The sequence below is a fragment of the Ochotona princeps genome, chromosome 12 (genome assembly GCF_030435755.1).
Source record: "Ochotona princeps isolate mOchPri1 chromosome 12, mOchPri1.hap1, whole genome shotgun sequence".
NCBI lineage: Eukaryota > Metazoa > Chordata > Mammalia > Lagomorpha > Ochotonidae > Ochotona > Ochotona princeps.
This window is the reverse complement of record NC_080843.1, coordinates 67,763,856-67,791,711: the sequence shown is the minus strand read 5'-3', so window position 1 is coordinate 67,791,711 and position 27,856 is coordinate 67,763,856. Positions and strand designations below refer to the sequence as shown.

At 55.6% G+C, this 27,856-nt stretch overlaps 2 protein-coding genes across 3 annotated transcripts; one reads left to right on the top strand and one right to left on the bottom strand.

Moving 5' to 3' along the window:
* On the top strand, positions 1-14,733 carry IL17D (interleukin 17D). The gene is made up of 3 exons (XM_058670618.1): positions 1-48; positions 669-964; positions 14,398-14,733. The coding sequence occupies exons 1-3, from the start codon at positions 34-36 to the stop codon at positions 14,714-14,716; spliced, it is 630 nt and encodes a 209-aa protein (XP_058526601.1). The 5' UTR covers positions 1-33; the 3' UTR covers positions 14,717-14,733.
* A 2,715-nt stretch (positions 14,734-17,448) lies between these two features.
* Positions 17,449-26,536, bottom strand: EEF1AKMT1 (EEF1A lysine methyltransferase 1). Of its 2 annotated transcripts, none has more exons than XM_058670615.1 (4): positions 26,356-26,536; positions 23,651-23,733; positions 20,098-20,378; positions 17,449-17,624 (listed from the first exon to the last, which is right to left on the bottom strand). In XM_058670615.1, exons 1-4 carry the CDS (start codon positions 26,497-26,499, stop codon positions 17,497-17,499), a joined length of 636 nt encoding a protein of 211 aa, XP_058526598.1. In that variant the 5' UTR covers positions 26,500-26,536; the 3' UTR covers positions 17,449-17,496. The 2 variants fall into 2 exon arrangements, with proteins under 2 accessions (XP_058526598.1, XP_058526599.1); XM_058670616.1 differs by having other exon boundaries at positions 23,651-23,730.
* Between the last annotated feature and the right edge of the window lie 1,320 nt (positions 26,537-27,856).

The following is a 27,856-nucleotide window of genomic DNA, read 5'->3' as shown; positions in this document are numbered from 1 at the left end:
TCGGCACCGAGGAGCGCGTCGTCGGGCGCCGAGATGCTGGGGACACTGGTGAGGCCGCTTTCTAAGGCATAGAACGTTCCACACCCCCGGAGGAGACGAGGCTGGAGATTCCCACGAGACGTCGGCTGCCCGGGCCGCCATCCCGGCCCCGCGCCCTCCTCGGCCCGGCGAGCCGAGGTGGCGGCCGGTGTGGGGAGGGAGGACGGGCGGACGGGCGCACAACCGGGCTTGGGGACGCGAGTGTGCGGGGGGCGCGGTGGGTCTCTCGCCGGATGGCCAAGGCGGAGCGGGTCTGGCGCGTCCGGGCTGGGGGGCGAGCGGCGGCCGGCGGCGTCACAAGCACTCGCAGCCCGCCGCGCAGCAGCCCGGCAGACACACGCACACGTGCACGCGCGCCCCGCACCCGCCCACCGCGCCGGCCCCTGCTCGGGGTGGCGGCGGCGGCGGGGGCCGGGGGCGCGCGGGTCGGCGCCCCGCCGTGGCTCGGGGTCCCCGCGGGCGGCGGGCGGGCGGGGAGGGCGCTCTGGGGCCGGTGCGCGCGGCACCCATCCTCCGGGCCGGCCTCACGGTGCGCGCTGCGACGGGACGAGACGGCCCCGCCGGGCGTGGGGCGCCCGGGGCGCGCGGGCGTGGAGCGCGCGGGGCGCTGAGCGCGGCCTGTCCCGCAGGTCTGGATGCTCGTGGCCGCCTTCCTGCTGCCGCTGCCGCCGAGCCGGACGGCGGGCGCGCCGAGGAGCGGCAGGCGGCCGGCGCGGCCGCGGGGCTGCGCCGACCGGCCCGAGGAGCTCCTGGAGCAGCTGTACGGGCGCCTGGCGGCCGGGGTGCTCAGCGCCTTCCACCACACGCTGCAGCTGGGGCCGCGCGAGCAGGCGCGCAACGCGAGCTGCCCGGCAGGGGGCAGGCCCGCCGACCGCCGCTTCCGGCCGCCCACCAACCTGCGCAGCGTGGCGCCCTGGGCCTACAGGTGAGCCGCGGGCACGGGGCGCGGCGGCGGGCACAGGTGGGGCGGCGCGGCGCGGGCGGCGATGGGGCGGGCGGAGCGAGAGCGAGGCCGCGGGCGACGGGGCGGGCCCGGGTGGGGCCGGGAGGCGGGTGGCCGCCCCGGGAAGCAGCTTGTGCCCACCTGCCGCCAGTCACCCCGGCCGAGGGAGTCGGCCACCCCGAGTGGCCCTCGCGTTGTTGCTGGTGTAGCAGGTGGCGCTCGGGCACCTGTGGAACCAGGTACGCGGTGACATGGGCGTGGCGGGGACGAGCCACGTGATCCTTGACAGAGATGTTTATGCAATGTGGCTGTGGAGGCCTCGGGACCTACGTGGAGAGGTTACAGGTCTGCAGACAGCCCCGTGTGCTCACGAGGGGACTGAGGCGGAACGTGGTGTGACACACTGGGTCCCGCGGCGTGGGGAACCAGATGGCGTCTGCCGTGCTGTCTGCAGAAAGGGCTGAGGTCATCTCAGGAAAGACGGCTGGGAGAGTTGGGAAGTGAGGCGAGGTGTGAGCAGGGGAACCCACGGCTGCTGTGACTGCCCCCAGGAGTCCTGAAGGGGCGAAGGGCTCTGGGTGGGTGAGAGCCAGCTGCTGACTGGCACGGGAGGATGAGCCAGGCTCCCACCCTCAGGCACCACCCGCTCCCACGGGTGGCTGTGTGGCCACTACAGCCGAGTGGGGGCTGGTGGGCCGGAGTGGGCCGTGTGGGCAGAGCCCACATCCCACAGGTGCTAGTCGGATGCAGTTTGATCCAGGAAGCCACTTTATTTCAGGAAGGTATGTCCCCTCCCAGTTCCCCATCCGTCCCCTCGGCGAAGGCTGGGGGTGGAAATGAGGGCCAGGCAACATCACCGTACTTCCGGCAGAAGGCGGCTCGGGGAGGGCGAAGGATGGGAGAGCGGGATCCATCCGGAAGGAACTCATTGAGGAAGGGCACTTGGCAGGGGTCGTGGATGAGGAAAGGAGCTAGGGGAGCCCTCAGGCCGCGTGTATTTTCCCAGTCCCTGCTGGAGTTGGACACAAAGAGAGGTTATGGATGCGACCAGCACACAAGGTTGGTGGACCCGGTGTGGTCCGTGTGCAGGGCTTCAGTGCTGGGTGTTCCCAGGCACAGTGCTGGGTGGTCAGGTGATCTGAGGCCATCTGCACCACTGTTCATGGTACTCCGCAGTGGCAGCGCTGGGCGGGGAGGGGGACCCTCACGCTGGCTGGAGGACAGCCTGTCGTTGGGGGATGTCCTGGGCTGCTAATGCTGACGCTGCTTCTGCTGCCAGGAGGCCACCTTTCTGTGCTGTCCCTCTCACCACCTCTTCCCACCTGGGAAGATCAGAATAAGAGCCTGGAGAACGCACAGCCGCTTCCAGAGGAGATGTGTAGGATCAGGCTTGGTCTGCTAGGGGAAGTGAGTTCAGGGTCTGAGGTGCCAGCAGCCTGGCCCCTCTGTATTCCTGGGTCCCACATCCCAGAAGCCAGGCCCCTCTGTATTCCTGGGTCCCACGTCCCAGCAGCCAGGCTCCTCCGTATCCTCAGGTCCCATGTCCCGAGAGCTGGGCCCCTGTATATCCCCGGGTCCCTCATCCTGGTGGCCAGGCACTTCTGTATCCCTGAGTCCCGCATCTGTTTTGTTTTTTTTTTTTTTCAAAGTGTCTGCTTTCTTCGCATTATTCCCTCAACCCGTTCAGCCTAGCAATGATATACAAAGTGTGTACGCTGAATTGGATATTCTGAAGCCATCTAAAGGTGATTTGGACAGGAGGATGCTTGTGGGGTCTGTGTAAACACCACGTGTTTTTATGGAAGGCACCTGGAGCGTCTGTGGAATTTGGGATCCTCAGAGTGTTCTAGAACCAGTTCCCCATCCAAAGGGCAATGGACTCTCCAAGGATAGGTAGGAAACAGACCACAAGCCAGGAATACTGATGTCCCAGAAAGGGTCGCTTTAGGTGGAGGAGATGGATTTAAAAATAGACATTTGGTATTCAAGGTGGCGCTCTGTGCGTTTGTGGGAGGGATGGCTCCTTCAGGAGGGCCTGCTGGGACAGCTGGGTTGCCAGCTGGAAGATCCGATTAGACCTCACTCCTCTGAAATGGCTTCCAGATGATTCAAAGGTTTAAAAAAAAGTAAAAAATAAAACCGCAAGAATGAGGAAAAACACGAGCAATTATATTTATCATCTTGGAGAGGAGGAGGCCTGTGTGGCAGTCACACACCTGAAAGGACACAAAAGCCAAGGTTGAGGAATGCGTTTACGTAATTGGCAGAGGAGCTGAGCCAAGGCCAAGGGCAGCGTGAGGCTGCAGCAGGCGGGCCTGTGGTAGAGGTGTACGGTGGCTCTCACTAGGGGTCACCACGCCTGTGCCTCGCCTCCCACACTCCAGGACTGCGAGAAATACATTCCTCTTACAGTTCTTGACCAGGACAATACGGGACATACTGAGAAAGGATATTTGCAACCTGTGTCACAAAGGGCTTGTTTCCTAAGGAGCTCCCACAGCACAGGCAGGAAGTGAGGTGTCAGGAAGATGAGCACACCCCAGGGACCCCTCTGGTGTGGAAGCAAAGGACGCCACGCTCAACCCCGACTGGTGGTCGCGTCAGGCCTAAGTGAACTGACTGCAATACTCTGCCCAGAAACTTTTGGTTTTTTGTTTGTTTGTTTTGCTTTCCTTTTTTGGTACCCACCAGGCTACTTTGGGAAGAGCCTGAAGGAAAAGGCCTGCCCATGCGGTAGACAAGTATGAACTAGCACAACTTTAAAGGGTGCAGTTGGGCATTTTTAAGTATCAACTTTTTTTTTAAGGTTTACTTATCTTATTGGAAAGGCAGATTTGCAGAGAGAAAGAGAGATGGAAAAATCTTCCGTTCATTGGTTCATTCCCCAAATGGCCAGAGCTGAACCCACCCGAAGCCAGGAGCCAGAAGCTTCCTCCCTGTCTCCCATGTGGATGTGAGGACCCTAAGCTTTGGGCCATCCTCCGCTGCTTTCCCAGGCCATAAGCAGGGAACTGGATGGGAGTGGAACCGCCAGGACGTGAACTGGCACCCATACGGGATACAGAGGATTAGCCAGCTGAGCCCTCATGTCAGCCCCAAATATCAACATTTTCAGCTTGCACACCTTTAAAGCAGCTGTTCCGCTCTTGTGTTTTTCGTACAGATACTTCTACCCATGTGCTGAGTGGCAGATGTGCAAGTCTGTCCATTGCTGTAACAGTAAGGGATAGGAACCAGTCAGACAGCCGCCACTGGGCAGCAAGCAACCGCACGATTCAGCTACAGAGCAGCTCTAAAGGGGCCAAGAGGACCCATCGCCCACACAGAGCAGGGAGAAGGTGTGGGGTGGCATGCTGCCCCGTCTCGTGTGTGTACACGCAATGCTGCTTCTTCAGTGATCAATGCATTAGAAAGGCAGAGCCTCAGAAGACACACAGAATGAGGGACAAATGTTGCATCCGCTGGTTCGCTCCCCAGACGTACGAGCCTGGCATTGGGCCATCCTCCACTGCTTTCCTAATGACGTGAGCAGAACCAGCCCTCTAAATGTTTGTACCCCCTCACACTCGGACCTAAGTGCATGTCAAAGTGCCTTTTCTGGGAGAATCTTCAGGTCAGAGGGAGTGTCCTTCCTGCAAGGGAGTAGTAAGGCAGGCAGGGTGGCCGGAGAGACAGTCCAAAGGGTACATACGGAACTGCAGTAGCTTCTCAGTTAAGGTGAGATTTTCTTCCCATGTGCCAACAACCAGTTCTCCCAGGTAGGTGATTTGCATTTCTGGGTGGAGCTGGGGAACCCTTGTTGTCCACAGTTCTGGGGCCATTCCTTTACAGATCCAGGTATTTAGATACCAGTGCTGGAAGATCACTGTGGACACCCTAAGGGCCTCAGTGAGAAAGGTCTATTTGCCCTCCAGGACCGTGGGGCTGCAGAAACACTGTGAACATCTGGGTAGGGGTTTCAGAGCTCCGTGACCCCAGGACTGGTGGGGGGCTTCGGCTGTAGCTGAGTCACGTCCCTGTCCCCAGTAGTTACTGATGGAGACGTATCGGGCCCCAGGACCTCTTCCTTTGCTTGCAGTGCCTCTGAACAGCTGAGCTCACCCCTACCGCGGCGTGGTTAGCACGTCCATGCTGGCCTCTAATCTAAGGTGGGTCCCCATGGGGCGATTGCTCTCCTGTGAGAAGCTGACACCTTAACCATTGCAAAGGCAACACACTGACCCGTGAAGGAAGGCCACCTACCTGCGGGCCAGCCGGACGCCACCCATGAACAGAGCACGTGGTACTTACCCCCAGCTCTTGACCACGCAGCTAGCCACAGCTACCCAGCTGCTCGCTCTGCACGCTGAAATCAGTCTCGGCTTAGCTCCACCTGCCTGCAGGCTGAGATTGGCTCACCGCCCACTGGGTGGGCTGCCTGGCTTAGGGGGGCTGCTGGATAGCACAGAGGAGCCCGCCTGTGATAGTGATGGTGGGGTAGGGCTGGCGGGAGCTCAGAAGTCATGCCCTGGCCCAGGACCCTATTAGAAAAGCTACATTCGCCTTGCCGAGTGTAAAAATACTTCCCCTGTACTTTGTGGTATAGTGTTTGTTTCTTTTGAGCTTTGAAAAACAAAAACGCCAAAAAGGAAAGCGCTGTGATTGCTCAGTGTTGAAAAAGGCAAACTGAGGTGTTAAAGAAGGTTCTATTGAGGTTTGCTAAGGCTGAGGTGCCCATGGCTCATTCATGACAAAACTCCCAAACACCTACTAGTCCTTTAAATAGTTCCTGTTTATATTTTTTGAGTTTTGGTAGTAATGGAAAAGCAACCCTTCTCTGGGGTATGAATAATACAGAGTTAACTTAGTTTTAGGCTTTATTTGTTACTTTTTTAAAGTGACTTCCTCCAGGAAACTTAAAGAGACCACACCTAACTTCACCATGAATAGCTCCAGGGTCAGCAGGACCCGGGAGGAAATGAGACAGGGAGTGGAGGGGGGGTGGGTAGGGACCGCCGCAGGCAGTGGGCAGCATTCAGGGGTGCCACCCCAGCAGGCCTGAGAGGGGTGCCAGCAGGGGGCACCTGAGCGGAAGGGAATGGAGTGTTTTCCCAGGGAGGACCCGAGTTAGAACATTCAGAGGGGGCCTGTGGGAGGAGAGTGAGATTAAATTCAACCCGGGATTTAAGAGCACACAGCTGCTGTGTTTGGAGACAAATGTGGGTTTTAAACAATATTATTTATTTCTTTTAATGGGAAAGGCAGATTTCCAGAAAGAAGGAAAGACAGATCTTCCATCCACTGTTTCATAGCTCATTCATGACAGAACTCCCAAAGACAAACACCTCAATGGCCAGAGCTGGGCCAATCCAAAGCCAGGAGCCAGGAGCTTCCTCTGGGTCTCCCATGTGGGTACAGGGTCCCAATGCATTGGGCTGTCCTTGACTGCTTTCCTAGACCACAAACAGGGAGCTGGATGGGAAATGGAGCAGCCGGGACATAAACCAGTGCCCACATGGGATCCCAACAGTTGCAAGGTGAGGATTTAGCTACTAGGCTACTGCACTGGGCCCACAAATTTAATTTTTTTTCCTTTGTTTTTAAAGATTTATTTATATGTGTATTGATTTATTTATTTATTGAAAGGCAAATCTACAGAAAGAGTTGGAGAGAGAGAGAGCTCTTCCATCTGCTGGTTCACTCCCGAAATGGTCCCAGCAGCCAGGACTGGGCCAGGCCAAATCCAGGAGCCAGAAGCTTCATGCCAATCTTCCGTCTGGGTATAGACGCCCAGGTACTTGGGCCATCTTTTGCTGCTTTCCCAGTGACACTAGAAGGGAGCTGGATTCAAGTGGAGCAGTTGGGATACAAACTGGTACCCATATGGGATGCCAGTACCACTGGCTGAGGCTTAGGCCACTGTAGTACCTAAGTACCATATGGCGCTGGTGCCCTGACTGAAATCTGTAATAGCAACAAGTTGGGAGTCCCCCAGGTGTCTGTCAGCAGGCTGGTGTGGATTAGACAAGGAACAGAGGACCGTGAGGGGAGCGGGCAGCCGACAGGCCCCCGAGGGCCTCTGAGTCCATCCTGTGTGCTGATCAGGGCTGCGTTCCAGAGGTGTTTTCCCAGGAAAGTTGGCAGTTCTAAAAAAGATACCTTTGTTTCCCTCTCCACTACCTATGAAGTTGATGTGAGCAAGCGTCCCGTTTCCCGCGGAGGTAAGGGCCAGCCACGATGACAGCAATGGAAGCCGCAGTAACATTCATTCATCAGCGGCCGAGGAGTCCCGGGTTGTCGGGCAGCGCAGTGCTCACCAGGTGCCTGCACACAGCTTCCTCTGAGACCTCCAGCAGAGTCACCAAAGCCCTGCCAGATGCCTGGCTCCGTGCATGCGAGTGAATAGAATGAACACAAAGTGTTAGGAGAGGGGGCCTATGTTGCGGCCTGGCACGTTAAGCTTTTGCCTGTCAGGACTTGGCTGCTCCGCTTCTTAGCAAGTTCCCTGCTAACGTCCCTGGGAAAGCAGAGGAGACGATGGCCTAGGTGCCTGGAGCTCTACCCACGTGAGAGGCCAGGACCTAGGTGCCTAGGTGCCTGGAGCTCTATCTCCCTGCTCCTGGCTTTGGCCTGGTCCCGCCCTGGCTGTTGGGGCCATTTGCGGGGAGTGAACCAGGAGGTGGGGGCTCACACTCTGTAATTCTTTCAAATAAGAAATATTAAATATATGTATGGAAAAAAACAGTATCCCCTGGGAATTTGGTTCCAACCATCAAGTCCCCAGATCCATGGATGCGCAAGTTCCCCAGCAGGTGACTTGTAATGCACAGTAGGAAGTCAATGCGGGGAACAGCTCTGCTGCGCCGTTGGCTGGGAAACAGGACAGTGCCCAGTGGACAGTTTAGCTCTGACCCCAGGACAAACCTCTGCACCCCTCTTGTGCTCAGCCTGCGCCGGTTCAACTTCTCCCCCGGTGCGTCATCCCTCTTTTGCACCCTTGAAATTTCTGTCAAGGCACTGAGAACCGGGGCGCCCCTTCGCCTGAGCCCTGGCCCTGACCGTCTCTGGCGGGCGTGGCCGACAGGGGGCAGCACCGTGCCAGCGTCCCGTCCACCACGGACTGGCCGCCCGGGCAGTGGCAATCTGAGGCCAGGTCTCCCCCTGCCCCTTTTTTTATGGTTTTGCTCAAAGAGTTCGCTTTTCTCTAGCTCCCTTCTGCACATCTGTGGGTCATTCCAAAGCTTTCAAAACACGTGACCCTCTTCCAGGGTTCCTTGTTACTCCGATAACACTTCAGAGCAACATTAACATTTCCTATGCTGGGGGAGAAAAAGGGAGAGCTGAGAAAATTCGGGATGTGTGCGGGCCCAGCCCGGGTGGGAGGGAGCAGTGTGCCCGTCCAAGGCAGCCCCCGCCCACCCCACTCCCCACCACCCACAAACATGCTTTGATAAGTCAGCCACTGTGGGTCAGCCAAGTGCAAGAGTTCGTGGAATGTGGAGTTCAACAACGGGTTTATGTTGGTGAAAAAAAAAATTTTGTTTGGAAATCTGTGCCTAGAGTTTCTTCTTCGTACACACTTTCCCATGACTGTTCTGGCGTGTGTGTGTGTGTGTGTGTGTGTGTGTGAACTTTAGCACTGTTTTTTTTTTGCACCCACATAAGGGCATCTGCTCATTTTGTGTTCTGTGAACTTTTGGAAGCCTCCCAGCCCTTCCTCTGAGCTGCTCCAAATGCAGCGGGCTGTGCTGTACCTATCGCTGTCCCCTGTGGGTAAAAATAAAAGCTTTGCAGCCAGCATTGTCCTGGGATTAAAGTCCACCCTTGCCGCGGCTTTGATGGTCCCTGTCCACCCCCGCACCTGAATGCCTTGTGGGGCGCCCTCAGCCAGCCCCGCAGGATTTGGAGGGGTCAGGAGGTGACATTCCTCATGCTGCCTCTGTCCATGACCTACCCAGGGTCGGAGGGAGGGAACACGCCTGGGGATGTCAGGTGGGGAGGGATCCCAGGACTGTGACTGGCAGCCCAGGGAGCACCAGCCACGGTGGTCCCTCAGCCCCCTGCGGGCGGCCCACCCTGAGCTGCCCTCCTCCCCGGGCTCCCCGCGAAGATGGCCCTGACCCCAGGACAGGGCTAAGTTGTCCACTGGGCATGACTCTGATTTTTCCTTTGAAGACAGGCTTACCAGCTGTGGCATTTGCCATGACAAAAGGATAAAACCCTGCGAGCAATGTGGGCGCTGGCTCCCGCCCTCTGCTGCAAATGTCCCTTCCCTCCTCCCGCCCTTCCCCTCTCCACCCATACCCACGCCAGCGAATCTTCTGGGCTCTCTGCTCTGTTCCTACAGGACTTCCTGGGGCAGCTTGCTGGCTGCTTCCTATCCTCAAACACCCCCCGCCCCAACACACACACACACACACACACACACACACACACACACACATCTAAGCTCAGTGGGCAAGCGCCCTGCCTTGGCCCCTCAGGAGAGGGGAGTGGGGCAGGCTGAGCCATGTCCCTGTGTCCCAGAGCCGGCTCCTTTGTCAGAAGTCTGAGATGCTCCAGAGCTTGTCCCGTGGGCTTCGGACCTGGCCTGCGGGCCAAATGCAGGCTCACAGCAAAGTCTATGAAGGCAGGACCAAGCCCTTCTCTCGCCTTGGCCTGGTAGAGCCACGGGACCCTGTGCCTGGCCCAGGCCTGGCTGCAGCCTCAGGCCGACTGTTCCCCGTGCCTTCGCTGAGCAGTGCACACTGCTGTCGGCTTGTAGGAGTCAGAGAGCACTTTGCAGAGCTCCTGGACAACAGGCAGCCTGGGTCCTTTCAGGTCCCTCAGGTCCTTGGGGAAGGGCAGGCCCTGCCACCACAGCTCCCCCACCCCTCCCGGACGTGCTGCTGTGGCCTCCTGTGGCCTCACTTGCCCCCCGGGTCATCCTGCAGGGGTCTGCAGCTGCAGCCCAGGCCCCAGGCGTCGGCCCTACTTTGTGTTCCACACCCTCCCCCACCAGCTGCCCGGCTTGGTGGCAGAGGGAGAAGCAGTAAAGTCCCTTAAACACAGGAACCAAGTGGCCTCCGCCAGGGCTGTCTGTGAGCAACGTCTGAGAAGCTTTTCATTTAAAGCCAACATCCTGGCCCTACTCCAGAGCAAGGAATTTGGAATCTGGGGGCGGGAACAGCATCCCCATTTTCTGGTGTCTCCAGTGTAGAACAAAGCGTTCCCAGAGCCACCCAGTCGGCAATGCTAATTGCTCCTCGACGACTAGTGACTGCCTGAATTAGGCTGGGGAGCCGAGTGGGATGTATCCTTGGGAAGATGCGGCTGTCAGCTGAGGGCACCAGGGGCCAGGCACCCCGCACAGGGCTTACTCACCCAGGGAGGTTACTGCTGCCCAAGCCTGCATGCTGGGACCAACACGGTCCTGGTGCAGGGGGCCTGAGACCTACAGGGCAGCCCTGTTGACAGTAGAAGGAGGCTGTGTGACCCAGCTCCCTTCAGGGGGACCCTGCCATCGGGAGGGTTCCCCCCACCAACAGTGCAGTGATCCACGCCTCATGCTGTGCTCTGGACCATTCCTGGCTCTTCTCTCAATGAATCTTAGCATCACCTCGCCAAGTTCCCAGAGACATGTTACTGGAATTTTGGATAGAATTGCTCTGACTTCACAGATGAATTGGAGGGAGAATTTCCCAAGACTTAGAGACTCCATGTACTGTAAGGGTCCTATCCTAAGCAGAAAACATTGGTTTTTTTTTTGAAGGGCCCCTTTCTCAGTCCCACCTCCAGGATGCTGGAGGAAGCGGCCAGAGGGTCCGACCCAACACTTTCCCACTACAAAGACCCGTTTGTCCAAAGCCACTGCCTGGTGGCCCACCGCCATGGACCAAATGCTGGGGCCCAGGGCTCTCTTGCACAGGCGTGCCGGCTGCACGAGCTGTCTTTGGGGCCATCTGGTCTCCACCTGTGTGCTGTGGTTCCTGGGGGTGACGGCCAGGAATGGAGCTTGTGATGGTTGTGAGTGACACAGTCACACTCGGCAGAGAGGCTGCTCTGAAATGAAAACTGCCTTAGCTTTGGCAAAGCGGGGCCCGAGCCAGCTGGCAGATCGGTGCCTCAAACATCTTCTGCCATGCTTGGCATCAGGTGGGGAGCGCGTGGGGTGGCTGCCCGCCCGGGAATGTACTCATTGTTTTCTGAGCTCTGGGTGTCCGGAACCGCTCTGCATTGTTTCCGACTCCATCATCCGGGCCCCGGGGGGCAGCACCTTTTTCTGCCTCTGCTGTCACCGGCCTCCACTCCCAGCTCAGTTTCACCTCTAACTCATCCCTGGAGGACTCAGCCTTTGTTCCGGGATCAAGCTGGGCCAGCTGTCACTCACTGGGGCCGAGCCTCATGGTCGAGGGATGGGGGGGGGCGGAGACCCTGGTGTGTCTCAGGCAGAGCTGCAGGCTCTGTGGGAGTTGTGAGGGCCCAGGTCCTATGGATGCTGCTCCTCCTTGCCACCTCCATGTTTGGTGAGAGATGGGGGGTCCAGCTGGTGTTCCCTGGTGCCCTGCTGATGCTGCGGGGCTCCTCAGGGTAATGTCCAAAGCCACGTCTCTGGCTCAGGTCCCTCTGCCAGCAAACGCAGCGCCCGTCTGGCAATGGCCTGCTGGCAATGTTCCTCACCTTGGAGGTGCCTCTGCAATGTGACGGACCCCGCCCACTCCCCCAACACCACGGTGTGGGAGCACCCCCAGTCCCCCACTCCTGCTCTCATCACTCCAGGACAGCAATGATGTCCCCTGAACGTGTCGGGGACCCACAGAGGGCTGGAACAGACCTCTGCCCATCACTGCACCCAAGCACCAGGCTGAGTGCCATGTGGCTACTTGTCCTCTGGGTCACCTGCACACCCAGCCCAGCAGGAGAACAGATGGGGACAGGAACGGCCTTGGGCACCACACAGCTGGACAGGCACATGCACACACAAGCACACAGCACTCACACACCTACACATGCTGTACACACTTGCAGAGGCACACACACACACATTCCCGAGCCGTGCTCATGCAGAGTCATACGCTGCTCAGCCGCGCTCCCACACCCTCACACACACATGCGCATGCTTAAACACCGCTGCCCACACGGGTCCGCCACAGCACTCCAGCCACAGAGGCCTGATGGTGCCCCCATGCCCCCGCAGGACCATCACTCTCTCTGGGGCTCCCTCAGCCTCTTTGTTTAGGGACCTCTCTTCTGGCACCCCCGGAGTGACATGGCACTGGCCTGGCATACCCACAGCCTGTGCGCTCTGGCAGGGCAGGGCCAGGTTCCCTCGCAGCCCCACCTGCCATCCACCAGTTCCAGATGGCGCTTGTTGCCTCCCAGCACCCGCCCCCCACAGGCATGTTTCCCAAGGGCTCAGTTGAGCTTGACCTTGGTGCTGAAGCACCCCTACCTTCACTTGCTCAGGTGGCGCCCCACTTCCCTGTTACCTCAGCGGTTGGCGAGCTCTAGCAGCTTTTTCTCTTCTGTTGTTTTATCTTCTCTTTTTCTGAAGTAATTTCAAACAAAGCCGTCATGTAATCAGGACTTGGAAGTCCTGTGTACCCTTTAGCAGGCATTCCCAAGTGGTACAGTCTTGTGACGTAGCCGGGGCTCAAGACCAGCCCGTGGCTGTACCTCCCCGACAGGTGCGCCTTGGCGCTGCACCTGCAGGATAAACACTGATGGTGACCACAGACTGTGTGCACTACCTCCGTTCCGGTGGTCAGGTAGGGTCTAATGCTGACGACAAGAGGTTGACATGGCCTGGGGTCCCTGGCTCTGTGGGAAGGCTGGGAGAGACCATGACATGGAGGTAGTGGTGGAGGCGCCTCAGGTGGGGAGAGGAGAAGCTAAACTGACTGAAGAAACTGGAGATCTTCGTGCCAGCCACTGAGAGACCTTACGCCGCCGCAGGGAGCAGAGTGCAGCTGTGGATTTGCAAGGAACATGTCCCACGGGGCCGCCTGCAGCAGAGGTGGCACAAGGGGGTGGCCGTGAGGGGCACACAGGCGAGGCAGTGGGGTTTTTTCTGGTGATAATACTACAGCAATAGGGATATGCCAGGGAACCCAGGCCTCAGTTTATCCTGGCTCTGCCTGGGCCTCTTCTGCAGGAGCCATGCTAGCTGTTCTGACACACACCTGGCACCCTGTGGGCACTGGGGAATGTTCTTGTAGAGAGAAGCGTGTTTGGACTCCTGGATGTGCTGTGCTGCGACAGTCCACCCCGATCTAAAGCCCTCGGATCCAAAGGGAATAAGAAAACCAGGTCCCTTCATCACCCACCAGGCCCTCACAACCCATCTGGTCCTGGGGGGGCCATACTTCTTTCAAGGCCCCTGGAGAGGGGACTGGGCTTTCTACTCTACACTCCCAGGAGCCCCTTATTCAGACTTCTGCCTTCCCTGCCCTCCTTCCAGCAACTTCTGCCTGCAGGCCCAGCCTCCCTTTCTGTTGTGTGGGAGACCTGAACACCTGTGAGCGGGCCGTAGTGGCAACATCAGGCCTCTGTGGCTGGAGTGCTGTGAGCCCCGTTAGGGGGCTGAGCCCACACCCCCATGGAGCCTTTTCCGGCCGACACCCTGTACGTCTGCAAAGGTGCCCCGTGGCTGGACCAACTGAGAAGTCAAGGCTGTGAGTCTGAGATCTTTGGGCCTCCAGAAAGCAAGCAGCAGGCCAGTGGGAGTACCACAGGGCGGGAAGGTCACCGAGATGAGAATGTCGCTGCTTCCTTCCGCCAAGATGTGTTTGGGCACACCCCCTTGGGCTCCAGTTAATCCCCCCACCCCTGAAGTGTGTGGGTGCTGACAGCCCCCAGCCCAGCCAAGTTTGGGCTGCCCTGGCAGGATGACCACAGGCTGACCAGAGGTGCTTGGCATCTGCCCAGACCCTGTGCACGCTGGAGGATGGCACGACAGGGGTTGAAGCTGTTCTTCACGTTCCTGGAATCCCAGGCCCACCAGGCCTGAGCTCGCCTGTCGCAACCTGGGCCGCCTCCCCAGAGGAGGCGGAACCGCTGGAGGAGTCCTTGCACACCACTGTCTGCACAGCTGCCTCTGCGCTCGGGGACGGGCAGCTAATGTCTGTCAGGTGCCCAGGGCCAGCCTGGCCCTCCCTGGGGCTCCAGAGCCTGCTGGACGAGCGAGAGGTCATGGGGTGGCCGACACGCAGGTGCTGCCAAAATTTCATTTGTCTGTATTTTGAGTCATTTTAGGAACAGACCCAGGTCCCTTTAAGTTGTTGTCGTTAACGGTTCAAACCCCACGCTCCTCTGTGGTTTATCTGAGGGCATTCCCTGCGGTCAGCATGCGATGGCACACTTTGCACCTGCCCAGGAGCTCGCCCCTCGCAGTGGCTCACCCTCTGCTCTGTACCTGCTCTGACCTGCCCCCTCCTGCCCTCGCTCTCTCCCTGCAGGATCTCCTACGACCCGGCCAGGTACCCTAAGTACCTGCCCGAAGCCTACTGCCTGTGCCGGGGCTGCCTGACGGGGCCCTTCGGGGAGGAGGACTTCCGCTTCCGCAGCACGCCTGTGTATGTGCCCACGGTCGTGCTGCGCCGCACAGCAGCCTGCGCTGGTGGGCGCGCCGTCTACACCGAGAGCTATGTCACCATCCCCGTGGGCTGCACCTGCGTCCCCGAACAGGAGAAGGACGCCGACAGCCTCAACTCCAGCATGGATAAACAGGGCGCCAAACTACTGCTGGGCCCTAACGACCAACCGGCCGGTCCCTGAGGGCAGCAGAGGCAACCCCGAGGGGCCCCGCTCCCCGGGGGCTCCAGTTGCACAGGGCGGCATGGGGCAGCCTGCTGGGAGGCTGTGTGGATATGGGTAGGCGCTCAACGCTGGGAAGTAGACTTATATTCGCTTCTTGTTTGAAAAAGTAGAGACTAAATACTTTTTTATGCAACAGTTTTGAATAGGGGCGGAACATTTTCTATATTAGAGATTTAGAAAAACTGCATTAAAATAGTTTTGTTTTCGTTTGTTTGTTTGTTTACCTGATGTATAAACGTTTTGTAAACAGTCACTTGCTCCTGGAAGGTACTTTAGGGGCACTATTGGTTGGAATCCTCGGATACACCCTCGTTAGCCAGCGCTGGGGCTGAGCAGGTGCCCCATGGCTGGCTCGAAGATGGGCAGGGTTGGCCTTGATCTTCTCCAGCCCAAGGTCCTCCACCGGGGAACAGGGTGAAACCACGAGGCTCACCAGACCCCAGGATGGCTAAGATGCCACGCATCCCAAACCTGGCCTTCTAACAGACCTAAGCGGGGCCCGGTGGGAACTTTTGGGGGTTTCTTTTCACCTTCGGAAGCTCCTGGGGCCATTTTGTGGGCAGGGAATGGTGTTGAGGTCAGGAGAGGCGTGGAAGGGGACCTTGTTGCCAGTTCCCAGAAGTCTGGGCCAGCACTGGCTTCATGTTAAGGAGGGTGGGCTCAGGACAGCCGCGTGGGGAAAGTGGGCCAGAGGAGAATGGGCTGGGAGCAGTACCCTGTGCGTGAGTCCGGGTTCCAAGCCCGCGGCCCGTTCTCCAGGTGGAGCTGTGTGTCGCACCACCAAGTGTAAAAGCTGGACGTTCTTTTAAGTCATTCGAGCAGCTGAGCGAGAGGTTTCCTGGCCTTGCGACCTTCTCTGGATTCCACTTGGGTGGGTTTCGCGTGGTTTTTCAGGCAAACAGCACAAAGGCACTTTGAAAAGTTTATGGAAAATGGCATTTTAAAATAAGCTTAGTTGGGTGCTTAAAAAAAATCTTCAAAAAATTAGTGGAAGAGGCTAGCTCAGTACAGCACCTTATGCTCTTGAATGCCCGTGTCTGGTTCGACCCCAGCTGCCGAACTTCCGATCCAGGTCCCTGCTTGTGGCTACAGCTTGGCCCAGCCCTGGCCTTGAGGGCTATTTGGGGTCAACCAGTGAATGGAAGCACTCTCTCCCCATCTCTAAATGAATAAATATCGGGAAGGGAAAAATTTGTGAAAAATATGGAAAAACTATGTATGCATATATTCAGAAAAATTTATATCAAAACAAACTTGTTAATTCCATTTTTCCAGGAGCTTTTTGAAGTCCCCCTTGTATGCTAACTAAAGTGTGCAGTAGCCTAGTGGCTAAAGGCCTCACCTTGCATGTGCCCAGATTCCATGCGGGTGCTGCTTTCCAGCTCCCTGCCTGTGGCCTGGGAAAACAGTCAAGCACGGTCCAAAGCCTTGGGACCCTGCGCCCACATGGCAAACCCAGAGGAGGTTCCTGGCTCCTGGCTTCAGATCAGCTCAGCTTCAGTCATTGGAGTTCTGAATGACATGCCTGGCTCCTGGCTCTGACCTGGCCCAACTCCCCCCCTACTATGGCCTTTTGGAGAGTGAACCAGCAGACGGAAGAGCCCTCTTTCTCATGGCTCTGTCATTTTGCCTTCCAAATAATTAATCAATACTTGAATATGTTTTTACTGAACATCTAACCTGAGTGCTGATACAATGATAAAAATGTGTGTGTTAGTACAGATGGGTGGCTGGATGGCAGCCAAGGCCTGCGGTGTCTGTTAAGAACAGCTCTCCGGGTGCCCAGCGCTGGCTGGAGTCACAGCCCTGTTCCTGGCACACATCACGACGGGTGGCGTCTGCTGCGCACAAGGTCTCTGTCTCTCTTTGGCCTGTGTCCCCTGCACACCAGCTGTGGCTGTGTCCAAATCGAGGACCACACAGCCCTGATGGCAGCGCCACAGGTTGCCGTGTCCTGGTGGGAGGCAACATGTCACCTCACATTCCGTGGCTGAAGCATCCCAGGAGGGGGCGAAGGGCAGCCCTTTCCAGAGAAAGGCTAGTAACATGTGTGTGTTAAAGATTCATTTGTTTCAAAGTCAGAATTACAGAGAGAGGACAAAGAGTGCCTACACCTGCTGGTTCCAGATGACACCAATGGCCAGGTCCAAGCCAGGAGCCAGGAGGTTTTTCCAAGTCTTCCATGTGAATGGAAAGGACGTGAGCCAGGCTTTGCTGCTTTCCCAGGCCATCAGCGGGGAGCTGGAGCAGAAGTGGAGCAGCAGGGATCCGAACCAGTATGGCTTAACCCCATTACGCCTCGGTGCCGATCCCAGAATGTGAAGTTTTTACAGACGACCGCAAAGTGGTTGTAGATTCCCAAGGAATTGCTGGTATGTTTGCAGGGCGGGCTGGTGTGCCCTCAGCCACGTTCTGCCCAGTGGTGCAGCTTGGAGCTGACAGAGCAGGGAGCTGGCACTGGCACACCCACGCAAGTTCACCAGCCATGCACACTCGCACGCCTCTGTATGCAGCCTCTAGGACGTGGGAGCGCATGTGGATCGGTGAAACTACCACCTCGCACAAGACACCCACCTGCCGTGCATGCATGAGCTCTTCGCTCAGTGGAGCCTCACAGGGCAGCTGGCTGGAAGAAGGGCAGAGGGCAGGGCTCTGATTAAACACACTCAGAAGACAGAGAGATGTGAAAATGTCGCCCGGGTCCTTTATTGTGAGGTCTGTGCCTTCGGGGCCCCGAGTCAGTCCAGCCCAGAGTCGTAATTCACGTAGCAGCGAAACTCGTTGGCCAAGTTGCGTGTGTGCTGCGGGATGAACTTGCACATCCTCACGCCCAGGAGCCGTGCGGCCTCCTCTTCCATGACAGCCCCTGGGGAGGACAGACAGCAGGGGTGAGCGCAGTGGGCCCGAGGCCAGCCTGGAGCCCCGGCCGGGACCACCAGACGCGCGGCACTTCCGGAACCAGCCCTGGCTGCAGCCAATCCCTTTTCTCCTTCTCCAGTACTTTGGCAAAGTGCCTCACTTTCCACCTCCTTGTAGTGAGCAGGTACTCCACCTCCTCAAGGCCGGGCCCTCAGACACAGGCACAGGCCAGCCTGCCGGTCACTGCTGGGATCCAGGCTGGAGTCACGACCAATGTCAAGAACACGCTCCCACTGCCTCGGCTTTGCCGGCTCATCCTTGGCACCTCGGGGGGCCCTCTGCCCTGCACCTGGGGCACAGTGAACAGTTCCTTCCCTATAGCCCGACCCAGGAGACTAACTTCTGCCCACTGTGGCAGCCTTGTGGGCAGTGCTGTGTCCCTGCTGCCCGCTCCGCCCGTGAGGGTGGAGACCGCTCAGCCCCTGGGGAGCAGGCGGCTGGCCGCAGCTCCCCAGTAACCCTGCTGAAGCTTCCCAGGGGCCTTTCTGCAAGCAAATCTCCTGACTACACGCTGTCAAAAGTGGTGCTTCGTTTCTCTACACTTTTGAAATTTGCCCCTTAACACACCCCAAACACACACTGAGGTGACAACATCTGTTAGCACCCAATGGCTGAGTTAACAAACTTGGGGTGATATGTCTGTATGAACCAAGAGCAGCAGCTGTGACCAGAGGAACAATTCCTCAATACCAAAGAACAGACGCCCTGAGGCTTCAGGGCCCAGAGGGGGGTGCTCTGGAGGGCGCCGCGCTGGCCCAGGGGTGAGGAGGTGCTGGGAATGGGCAGTGGCTCCCAGGCACCTGGCCCCAGCAGAGCTGCCAAGGGTGCATCAAGTTTGAGCCTCTAAAGTCCTCGCCTTGAAAGCCCCGGGATCCCATATTGGCGCCGGTTCTAATCCCGGCAGCTCCACTTCCCGTCCAGCTCCCTGCTTGTGGCCTGGGAAAAGCAGGAGAGGACGGCCCAAGGCTTTGGGACCCTGCACCCGCGTGGGAGACCCGGAAGAGGCTCCAGGTTCCCGGCATCGGATTGGCGCAGTACCGGCCCGTTGCAGCTCACTTGGGGAGTGAAACATCGGATGGAAGATCTTCCTCTCTGTCTCTCCTCCTCTCTGTATATCTGGCTTTCCAATAACAATAAAAAAAAAAAAAAAGTTTGAGCCTCAAATTTTACCATGTTCGGGCCCGGCGGCGTGGCCTAGCGGCTAAAGTCCTCGCCTTGAAAGCCCCAGGATCCCATATGGGCCCTGGTTCTAATCCTGGCAGCTCCACTTCCCATCCAGCTCCCTGCTTGTGGCCTGGGAAAGCAGGAGAGGACGGCCCAATGCATTGGGACACTGCACCCGCGTGGGAGACCCGGAGGAGGTTCCTGGTTCCCAGCTTCGGATCGGTGCAGCATCGGCCGTTGTGGCTCACTTGGGGAGTGAATCATCGGATGGAAGATCTTCCTCTCTGTCTCTCCTCCTCTGTGTATATCCGGCTGTAATAAAATGAATAAATCTAAAACAAAACAAAAAAAATTTTTACCATGTTCACCTGAGGAAAGCATAGCAGTCTCACCAGTTAGAAAATGCTTCTGACAGGTCTGGTGCGGTGGCCTAGTGGCTAAAGTCCTCACCTTGAATGCGCCCCGGGATCCCATATGGGCACCGGTTCTAATCCCGGCAGCTCCACTTCCCATCCAGCTCCCTGCTTGTGGCCTGGGAAGGCAGTTGAGGACGGCTCAAAGCCTTGGGGCCCTGCACCCGTGTGGGAGACCTGGAAGAAGCTCCTGGCTCCTGATCAGCACAGCTCCGGCTTTTGCAGCCACTTGGGGAGTAAGACAGCGAACGGAAGATCTTTGCCTCTCCCTCTCTGTAAAATCTGCCTTTCCAATAAAAAACAAATCTTAAAAAAGAAAAACAGAGAGAAAATGCTTCTCTTAATATTTATATGAAAGAATAAAGAGAAAACAAATAGAAAAGAATGTAAAACGAGTATAAAATGTATAGAAAATAGTCAGCTTCTCAGAGCCTTGTGCGGACACTGGGGCCACAGGTACAACCCAACATTTTTTTAATCTGTGACTTTTGCTGAAGCTCTGCTCCACAGTGAGCGACCCTGGAGTGCCCGCCTGGAGCGTGAGGCCACACGTAGACCCCTGGGCCCTGGCTTCACCAGCTGTCCAGGCTGGGTGGCTTCGCAGTGCTGCCCGCCTGACGGTGCAGAACAGGCAGCAGCTACTGGTGGGGGTGGCTCACGGGCGCGCCCCCAGTGCACGCTGCGCCCCTTAGTTCCCGTCAGTGCTGGCCTCTGCTCCATTTCACAGATAGCGAGAGTGGGGTTCAGGGAACTCCTGTCGCTAGTGCGGCCGGCCGCGTGCTCCTGAAACACCAGGAGGAGACCGTCCAGGGCCACGGGTGTTGGCACAAAGCCGGCGCCTACCCGTGCACAGCAGCACCTTGGCCCGGGTCAGGAACCTGATGGTTTCCGACGTTTTCTGGAGACACTCCTCAGAGAGGTAGGGAGGGTCGGCCACCACGATGTCGAAGCTGTGTGCGGTGATGCTGTCCGGCAGATCCAAGGGCTTGTTGTAATCATAGAAGACGAACTGGTCCCCGTAAATGGCAAACCTCTTGTCATACTCGAAGATGCAAGCTGAAGCGCCTTCTCCCTGCAGCTCGCGCAGCTTCTGGAAGACGCTGGGAGCGCTCACGCAGGCTATCCTAGGCAACAGATTGTGACGAGGGGAGAAAACCTTTACATCGCCTCATTTTGAAGAAATTCGGTACTTAAACATCCACAACTCATAATTTTTATATGAAAGAATAAATATTTTTAATAGAAAAGAATGTTTAAACAATTAAAAAAAAAAAGCCCAGGAATACAATATGACAAAGTTAGATGCTAGCCCAAAGCCGAGCATCACATTTTATTTTCATGTTGGACCTTTAAGAACTACTGCAAATGCTTTTAATCCTGGCTAAATATTTTGAAATCATTTTGTAACTTTCATGACCTTGAAAGGAAGAAAAACCCAAAGTCACAAACTAAGGAAGTGCAGTTTAATAAGAAACGAATTCTCGCTAGACAAGCAACCTTGACTCTTAAAAGAAACTATTTCATGACAGCCAGCCCACAGTTTATGAATGGCTGGCTTTTAAAACCAGCTGTTGAAAAATCTAAAAGTAACCTAAATATTAAATTACGGAGTTGGCCATGGGACTGGTGTTTGAATAGGCTGTTTGTACGAAGAGCAAATACCTCCATGATGCCTGAGACTTTATTAAAGCAGGGGCGGGGAACCTTTTTTCTGCCAAAAGCCATTTGGGTAGTTTGCAACATCATTCACAGACCACATAAAATTATCAGCTTGAAAATCAGCCTGCCGTAGACAGCCTGAGGTTTGAGGCCTGCCTGCAGCTGGCCTGCCAGGGTCGGGCCAAATGATTCCATGCTCCACTAGAGGCACAGTGAGTCACACATGCTGCAAGGGGTGTGGGAACATGTGCCCACAGGGTGCACAGCTGCCTTCTGGAAGGTTCCCAGAGGCAGGGATCAGGGTTGCCTGGGGAGAAAATGGGCAAGAAAGACAAAACTTTGCTTTAAATTCCAGTATGTGCATGTATCATCATTCAAAAAATGACCGACTTTTAGCATTAAACTCAGCTTTTAAGTGTGAGCTGCATTTTTTTAAAAAAGATTTATTTATTTTATTACAAAGTCAGATATACAGAGAGCAGGAGAGACAGAGAGGAAGATCTTCCATCCGATGATTCACTCCCCAAGTGAGCGCAACGGCCAGTGCTGCACAGATCTGAAGTCGGGAACCAGGAACCTCTTCCAGGTCTCCCACGCGGGTGCAGTGTCCCAATGCATTGGGCCGTCCTCCACTGCTTTCCCAGGCCACAAGCAGGGAGCTGGATGGGAAGTGGAGCTGCCGGGATTAGAACCGGCGCCCATATGGGATCCCGGGGCTTTCAAGGCGAGGACTTTAGCCGCTAGGCCATGCCACCGGGCCCTGAGCTGCATTTTTTTAGCAGTCACAATCTGACACATTCTGTAGGTAAATAAAAGTGTGTCTGTGTCCCCCACCCCCCCACACACTTGGAGCTCACAAGGGAGCCTGGTGAGATCAAACAAAGCTCGCAGGGAAGGGCATATGCCCTAGTTAGGGCTGGCAGGGCATGGCTCCCCCTGCACAGGACAGATGGTGCCTGGCGACGGTGCACCGCATGGTCCTTGGCAGTCACCGAGGGGCATGCTACCAGGTGACACGGATGGTTTCACACCAGGCCTGTGAGGGGCACTGAGAAGCTGTGAAGGTGGCAACTGTGGCAGGACAGTGGTCCCATATGCAGGTCGGGCAGGGTAGGGCAGGGCAGCAGGTGGCAGTGGCCTTGGAGGGCCTACCAGGAATCCCAACCTGGTGCCAGCCTGGCCCCTTCCCACTGAGCGACCTTCTGCAAGAGCCTGCTACTCTGGCAGCAGCATCTGTCTTGAACGTGTAGCAACGGCCCCAAGACAGGAGCCTCATGCAGCCCTGACGACACCCGGGCAGCACCAAGTGTCTCCCTCCCCCATCTCAGGCTGGCCTGGTTATCACGCGCTCCAGCGAAGGCGCCATTGCACCTGTTGGGCTGGCACACCCACACCGTGCCTTGCATGGGGACACTGTGGCTCAGTGCCGGTCTGCCTCTTTCTCACTCCCACCATCTCGCTCCCTGTTCCCAGGAAGCTGCTGCATGCCTGGCACCGATGGATGCGACACCTCAGCCAGGGAGTGCACTGCCACCCTGGGCAACTCTGTCATGGCTACCTTTGATGCCATCTCCAAGACCTACAGCCAACTGACCTCTGGGAAGAGACTGTGTTCTCCATGTCTCCCTAGCTGGAAATCACAGACCAGCTGGATAAGACATGCCACAGTGTCTGCCCAGAGGACCTGGACTCTAGCTGAGACTACCACACAGGTTCTTACACAGGAAAAGGAAGTGAAGTAAGCCTGCTTAAAATAAATAAGCCGGGCTGGCATGGTGGCATAGCCAGCTAATCCTCTGCCTTTGGGGCCGGCACCCTATATGGGCACCAGTTTGTTTCCTGGTGCCTCCACTTGGATCCAGCTTCCTGTCTACAGCCTGGGGGAGCAGTGGAGCAGGGCTCGGGTCCTGGGCCCTGCACCCATGCGGGAGACCCGGAAGAAGCTCCTGGATTTGGAATGGTCCAGCTCTGGCTGTTGCGGCCATTTGCAGAGTGAACTAGTGGATGGAAGACCTTTCTCTCTGGCTCTCCTTTCTTTCAGTAAACCTACCTTTCAGATAAAAATAAATCTTTAAAAACAAAAGAAAGGAAGAATGGGGTAGAAGAAAATTGCATAAAAAAAAGGAAAAATTAAGAGAAAAAAACTATTTAAAAAATCCTCAGAACAACATAAATCATCTTCTACGCAAAATAAGGTGCAGGGGCGGTAAGCATGGGTGCCCAGGGAGTCGTGGAGTATGAACGCCCACGTCCTGTCCACGGTGAGAAGGCAAGAAATGACCGTGGCTCCCACCCCACTGCGGGTTCAGGCACCTACGGTCAGCCACTGTCCAGAAGGAGCAGATAGGAAATTCCAGAAATAAACAACTTATAAATCTTAATTCATATTTGACTTATATACATAATCGCGATAGAAATAAAAATAATTTTATCGTGGTTCTTACAATGTTTTACTTGGTTTTTATAATGTATTCATCTATTGTGCCTCACTGACACACTGGGCATTAGGTGTGTAGGTACAGGAAGAGCAGAATAGAGATAAGAGATGCTACGATGACTAGATTTCCGAGGATGTCCCCACACCGCATGTTGAAGCAGGTTTGAGGCATCACGTGTGTTCATGTGTGAGGCACAATGCTTGCAGCACACAGTCCGGACTTCCTGCAAACCACGTCTCAGCTCGGAAGGACATTGAAATCATCAGCTCAGGGGAAAAGACAAGCAAAGCTGCCCTCACCTGCCCCCGTCTCCGGCAGCTCTCATCGCCTCCTGCGCCAGTCGCAGAGCGGTTTCCTGACAGTACCAGAACTGGCTCAGCTGCTGGAACAGAGGAACGCATCGGCAGCACGTGAGGCTTGGCACAGACCTGGTTATGGAGGCCTACCAAGTCAGTGTGCATACATTTAATCCTTAAATATTTGTAATTCCACATTCTTTGAAATCGTTTCGCATTCATACAAGTCCCTGGTGAATCCACGGAATGTAAGTACTGAATATCAACGGTAGCTGCTGTCACCCAAGGAGACCACCTGCCAGGATTTCTCCTTACGGAGGAGCGCACAGCTCACTGTGTTGACCCTCAGCAAAAAAAAAAAAAAAAAAAAAGCACCTAAATCTAAATAAGCTTCTAGATTCAACTTCCATGGACACAATCAGAAATGCAGTCGACAGCGGAGGAACGTGTTCAGCGACACGCTGAGGACGCAGCCACATGTCGGGACAGGCACCTGTTCTGTTAGGGCCGTCGCTGTGCCTGCTTCCTGAACCACCTGTTGTCCTTCAGGGAGAAGCTGTTTGCTTTTCATCTTGGATCTTCTATTTCATACTGACTACAAAGATCTTCTTCACACTTCTACCCAATCACATTTATAAACTAAGAATGCTTTTAACGGAGAAGGTAACATAGTTTTCGTCTGTGAGAACACAGGCTCACTTTGCTAACAGAATTCTTGCTCCCCTGAATGTGAGGGTTGCAGCAGGCCTGGACACAGGCAAATGGGGCATTCTGTGCAGTGCGGAAACAACCCCAAACACACCTACTGATGAAGGGATAAATATGGTATATCCAGAGAAACAGTATTCAGCCATGAAAAGGAACGTGGGACTTATGACATGCTACAACATGAATGAGCCTGGGAAACAAAGTGGAAGAAATCAGATACAAAAGTTCCCATGTGCAATTTTACTGTGATCAGAACAGATGAATTTACAGGGGCAAAAAGCAGCTCAGGAGCTTCCTGAGGTAACACAGATGTTACATCTGCTGGGTCCTGGGGCACAGCTAATTCCAAAAGCCTCGCAAAATCAGTGGCAAACACGATCCTCATGACCCGGCAGAACTGTATGGCCTCGCTTTCTATCAGACAGGCACCAACTTCTACTAATGCCACCCCAGAGCACACAAGCCGATGGGCTGCAACCCTACCTCAGACTCCGCTACACCGGGATTCCTACAGTAGCAGTGTTTTCTGCCTCAACTGCTAGTCTGTGCACCTTCTTCAGACCCCTAAATCCTAAAACTTAACAAACATTATGAGTTTCTCTCTCTTAAAAAAAAAAAAAAATGATCCTTGGAGTTGGCACAGTGGTGTAGCAAGCTAATCCTCCCTCTGCAGTACCTGCAACCCAAACGGGTGTTGGTTTGAGTCCTGGCTGCTCCATTTCTAATCCAGCTCCCTAAATGCGCCAGGGTAAAGGATGGCCGTGTGCTTGGGCTCCTGTACCCGCATGGACACCTGGCTTTGGCCATTTGGGGAATGGACTAGGGGGTGGAGGATTGCTCTCTGTAACACTGCCTTTTGAATAAATAAATCTTTAGACAAACACAGAGTAAGAAGACATAAACAATACATATGAAAAATGTATTTGCAATACATTCTAAAATGATGAAGATGTGCGGAAGCAGCTCATGTATTCTGGATACGAGTCCTCTGTGTAACACACACACTGCACCCTTCCCTAGCTGCAGCTTGCCTTTCCCACTCAAAGCTGACCTTTTATAAAACGTTCTAAATTTTTAAATAAATATATATTTATTTCAAAGGCAGAAAGAGAGCAGGAGAGACACGCAGAGAGAGAGGAGAATCTTGCATCTGTTGCTTCATTCCCCAAATGCCCATAAAAGCCAGAGCTGAGCCAGGTGCTTGGAGCGCAATGCAGACCTCCCGTGTGAGTGGCAGAGGGACTTAAACACCTGAGCCAGCACCCGCCGCCTCCCAGGGTGCACATTACCACGAAGCAGGAAGGGAGACCCCAGCAGCCACTGCCGTGGCTTGTGGGTAAAGGCACCACCTACAGTGGTGTCATCCCACAATGGGTGCTGATTGGAGTCCCAGTCGCCAAACCAGCTCCCTGCTAATATGCTTGGAAAGAAGCAGAGGGTGGCTCAGGCCCCTGGGCCCCTGCACCCACATGGGAGACCCAGAAGAAGCTCCTGGCTCCCAGCTTTGGGCTGCTCCAATGGCTGTAGTAGTCTTTGGGGCGTGAACCAGCAGATGGAAGATCTCTCCAAATATCTGCCTTTCCGGTTGCATCCTGTCACACACGACGCAGGTCTCCCGAGTGAGGTCGCCACAGTTACACCCAAAGCGCAGCCCACTAATCTGCTTATTATCATAAGGTTCCTTACCCGATTTGCTGTAGTGACACATTTTTTTTTTCTTTCTACCAGAAGTGTTGAGCTCCACATAAACTAATGGGATGTATCTCTATGCAAGACAGATTGGTGTTGGACACACTGACATATCATCCCCTGTCTGAAAACCTCTGATCGCCAGGCAAGCTGCATTCGGCAGCATCCTGAATACTCCCTGGGAAGAACACGCGTTCCCAAGGACAGGCGACAGAGCCTTTGGAATTGGGGAGAAGAGGCAAACACTGAATTCAGCACACACTGGGTTCCACAGCGACATTTCTGGAGGAACGTGGCATGCATTTACGTACCCAATTCTCTTCTATTATTCCAATGTTATACTTCTCATCTGCGCCTGGCTCAGTTCGCAGCCTCTGCTCAGCATAAAACTCCTGCAGAGCCGCCAAGGCATGCGAGGAAAGCTGCGGCGGCCCGTCGTCCTCGGAGTCACTCATGGCGTCAGCTGCAGGAGCTAGGTCTGAAACGAGAGGTGCTTCTCACCAAATGACAAGACATGTTCTGTCGCAGCAAGGACCCAAGCACAGGATCAGCTCCAACAGAGGGCTTCTATGGAACCACAGTCATACCAACGCAGGATTTTCTTTTCAACGTGTTTGGTTTTTACAGTCACACTTCCACACTTCTAAGATTCCTCTCGCGGGGCCATACGCACTGCACTGTAGCTATCTAACGATGCTCCGCTTCCTTCTGGCCTCTGCGTGGTTAGGTCCACACAGCCCACAGCGGCCTCTCGGGATCAGGCAATGTGCTATGGGGTCACCATTCAGTTTAAGCGTCACTCACAGGTGTCGCTAGGGGATGGGAAGGATATACAGAAAACTGAAAGGTATAAGAGACAGGAAAAGTAAAAGGGAAGACCAAAAAAGAAAAAAAAAAAAACATGAGGAGGGAAAAGGCAGATATTTTTAAGAAACTGACAGCCAGGCACAATGATTCCTTCCAGGCACCACCCAGAACCAGAACCGGCCGGGCTGCAGCCTTTGGGTATGGTCCACCAGCCGGCCAAGTCTGCGCACACTTCTGATAACCTGGCAACATGTGGCTTTCCCAAAACCACACTCATGTTCCAGAACTTGCTACAAAGACTCATGGGACTCCCTGAAAGCAATCATTCTAAGTGATTACGTTTACTGCAAGGCAAGGACTCAAATTAGAGGCAGCCGAAGGAGGCGCTGTGAGAGCTCTGTGCCCAGCCTCCTGGGGATGTAGCCCCTTCCTGGGACAGACGTGTGACAACCGGCACGCAGAGCTGCCAGCCCGGGAAGCCCAGCCAAGCTTCAGGGTGCTGCTTACGGAGGCTATGATGCAGCAGACGGGGTCACCTCATCAGCCACAAGGACAATCACAGGAGTTAGGGCAAAGGCCACACCACACTGAGGGGGAGAAGGGGCAATTCCTTTCCACCCAAGTACCACACTTCTAAGCCAAAAGTTACCTAAGGACAAAAAACAGCGCCCTGTTTGCTTCCTAAAATGCCGTGTTGCTTTACAGTCAAGTGTTGTGTTGAAAACCAGCAAAACTGATTCCAGAACTTTCTTCAGAGCCCGAGCCCATCTGTCCACCACTACCCCAAGGGTGAGCCCGAAAGCAAAGAAAGCGACTTGACACCGTGTAGACGGCCGTCTTGCCTGGGCCTCCTAAGACTGTTAAGACAGAGAGCAGCAGGAGCGTAGGTGACCCAAGTCATGATTCGTGCTGTTCCTGGGCACCAGAAGGCCCGGGAAGCACTGTGAACGGGTCTGGCACTGGTCCGTTCCCGCTGGAGACACGGTTCGGCTGCGCTGGTGAATC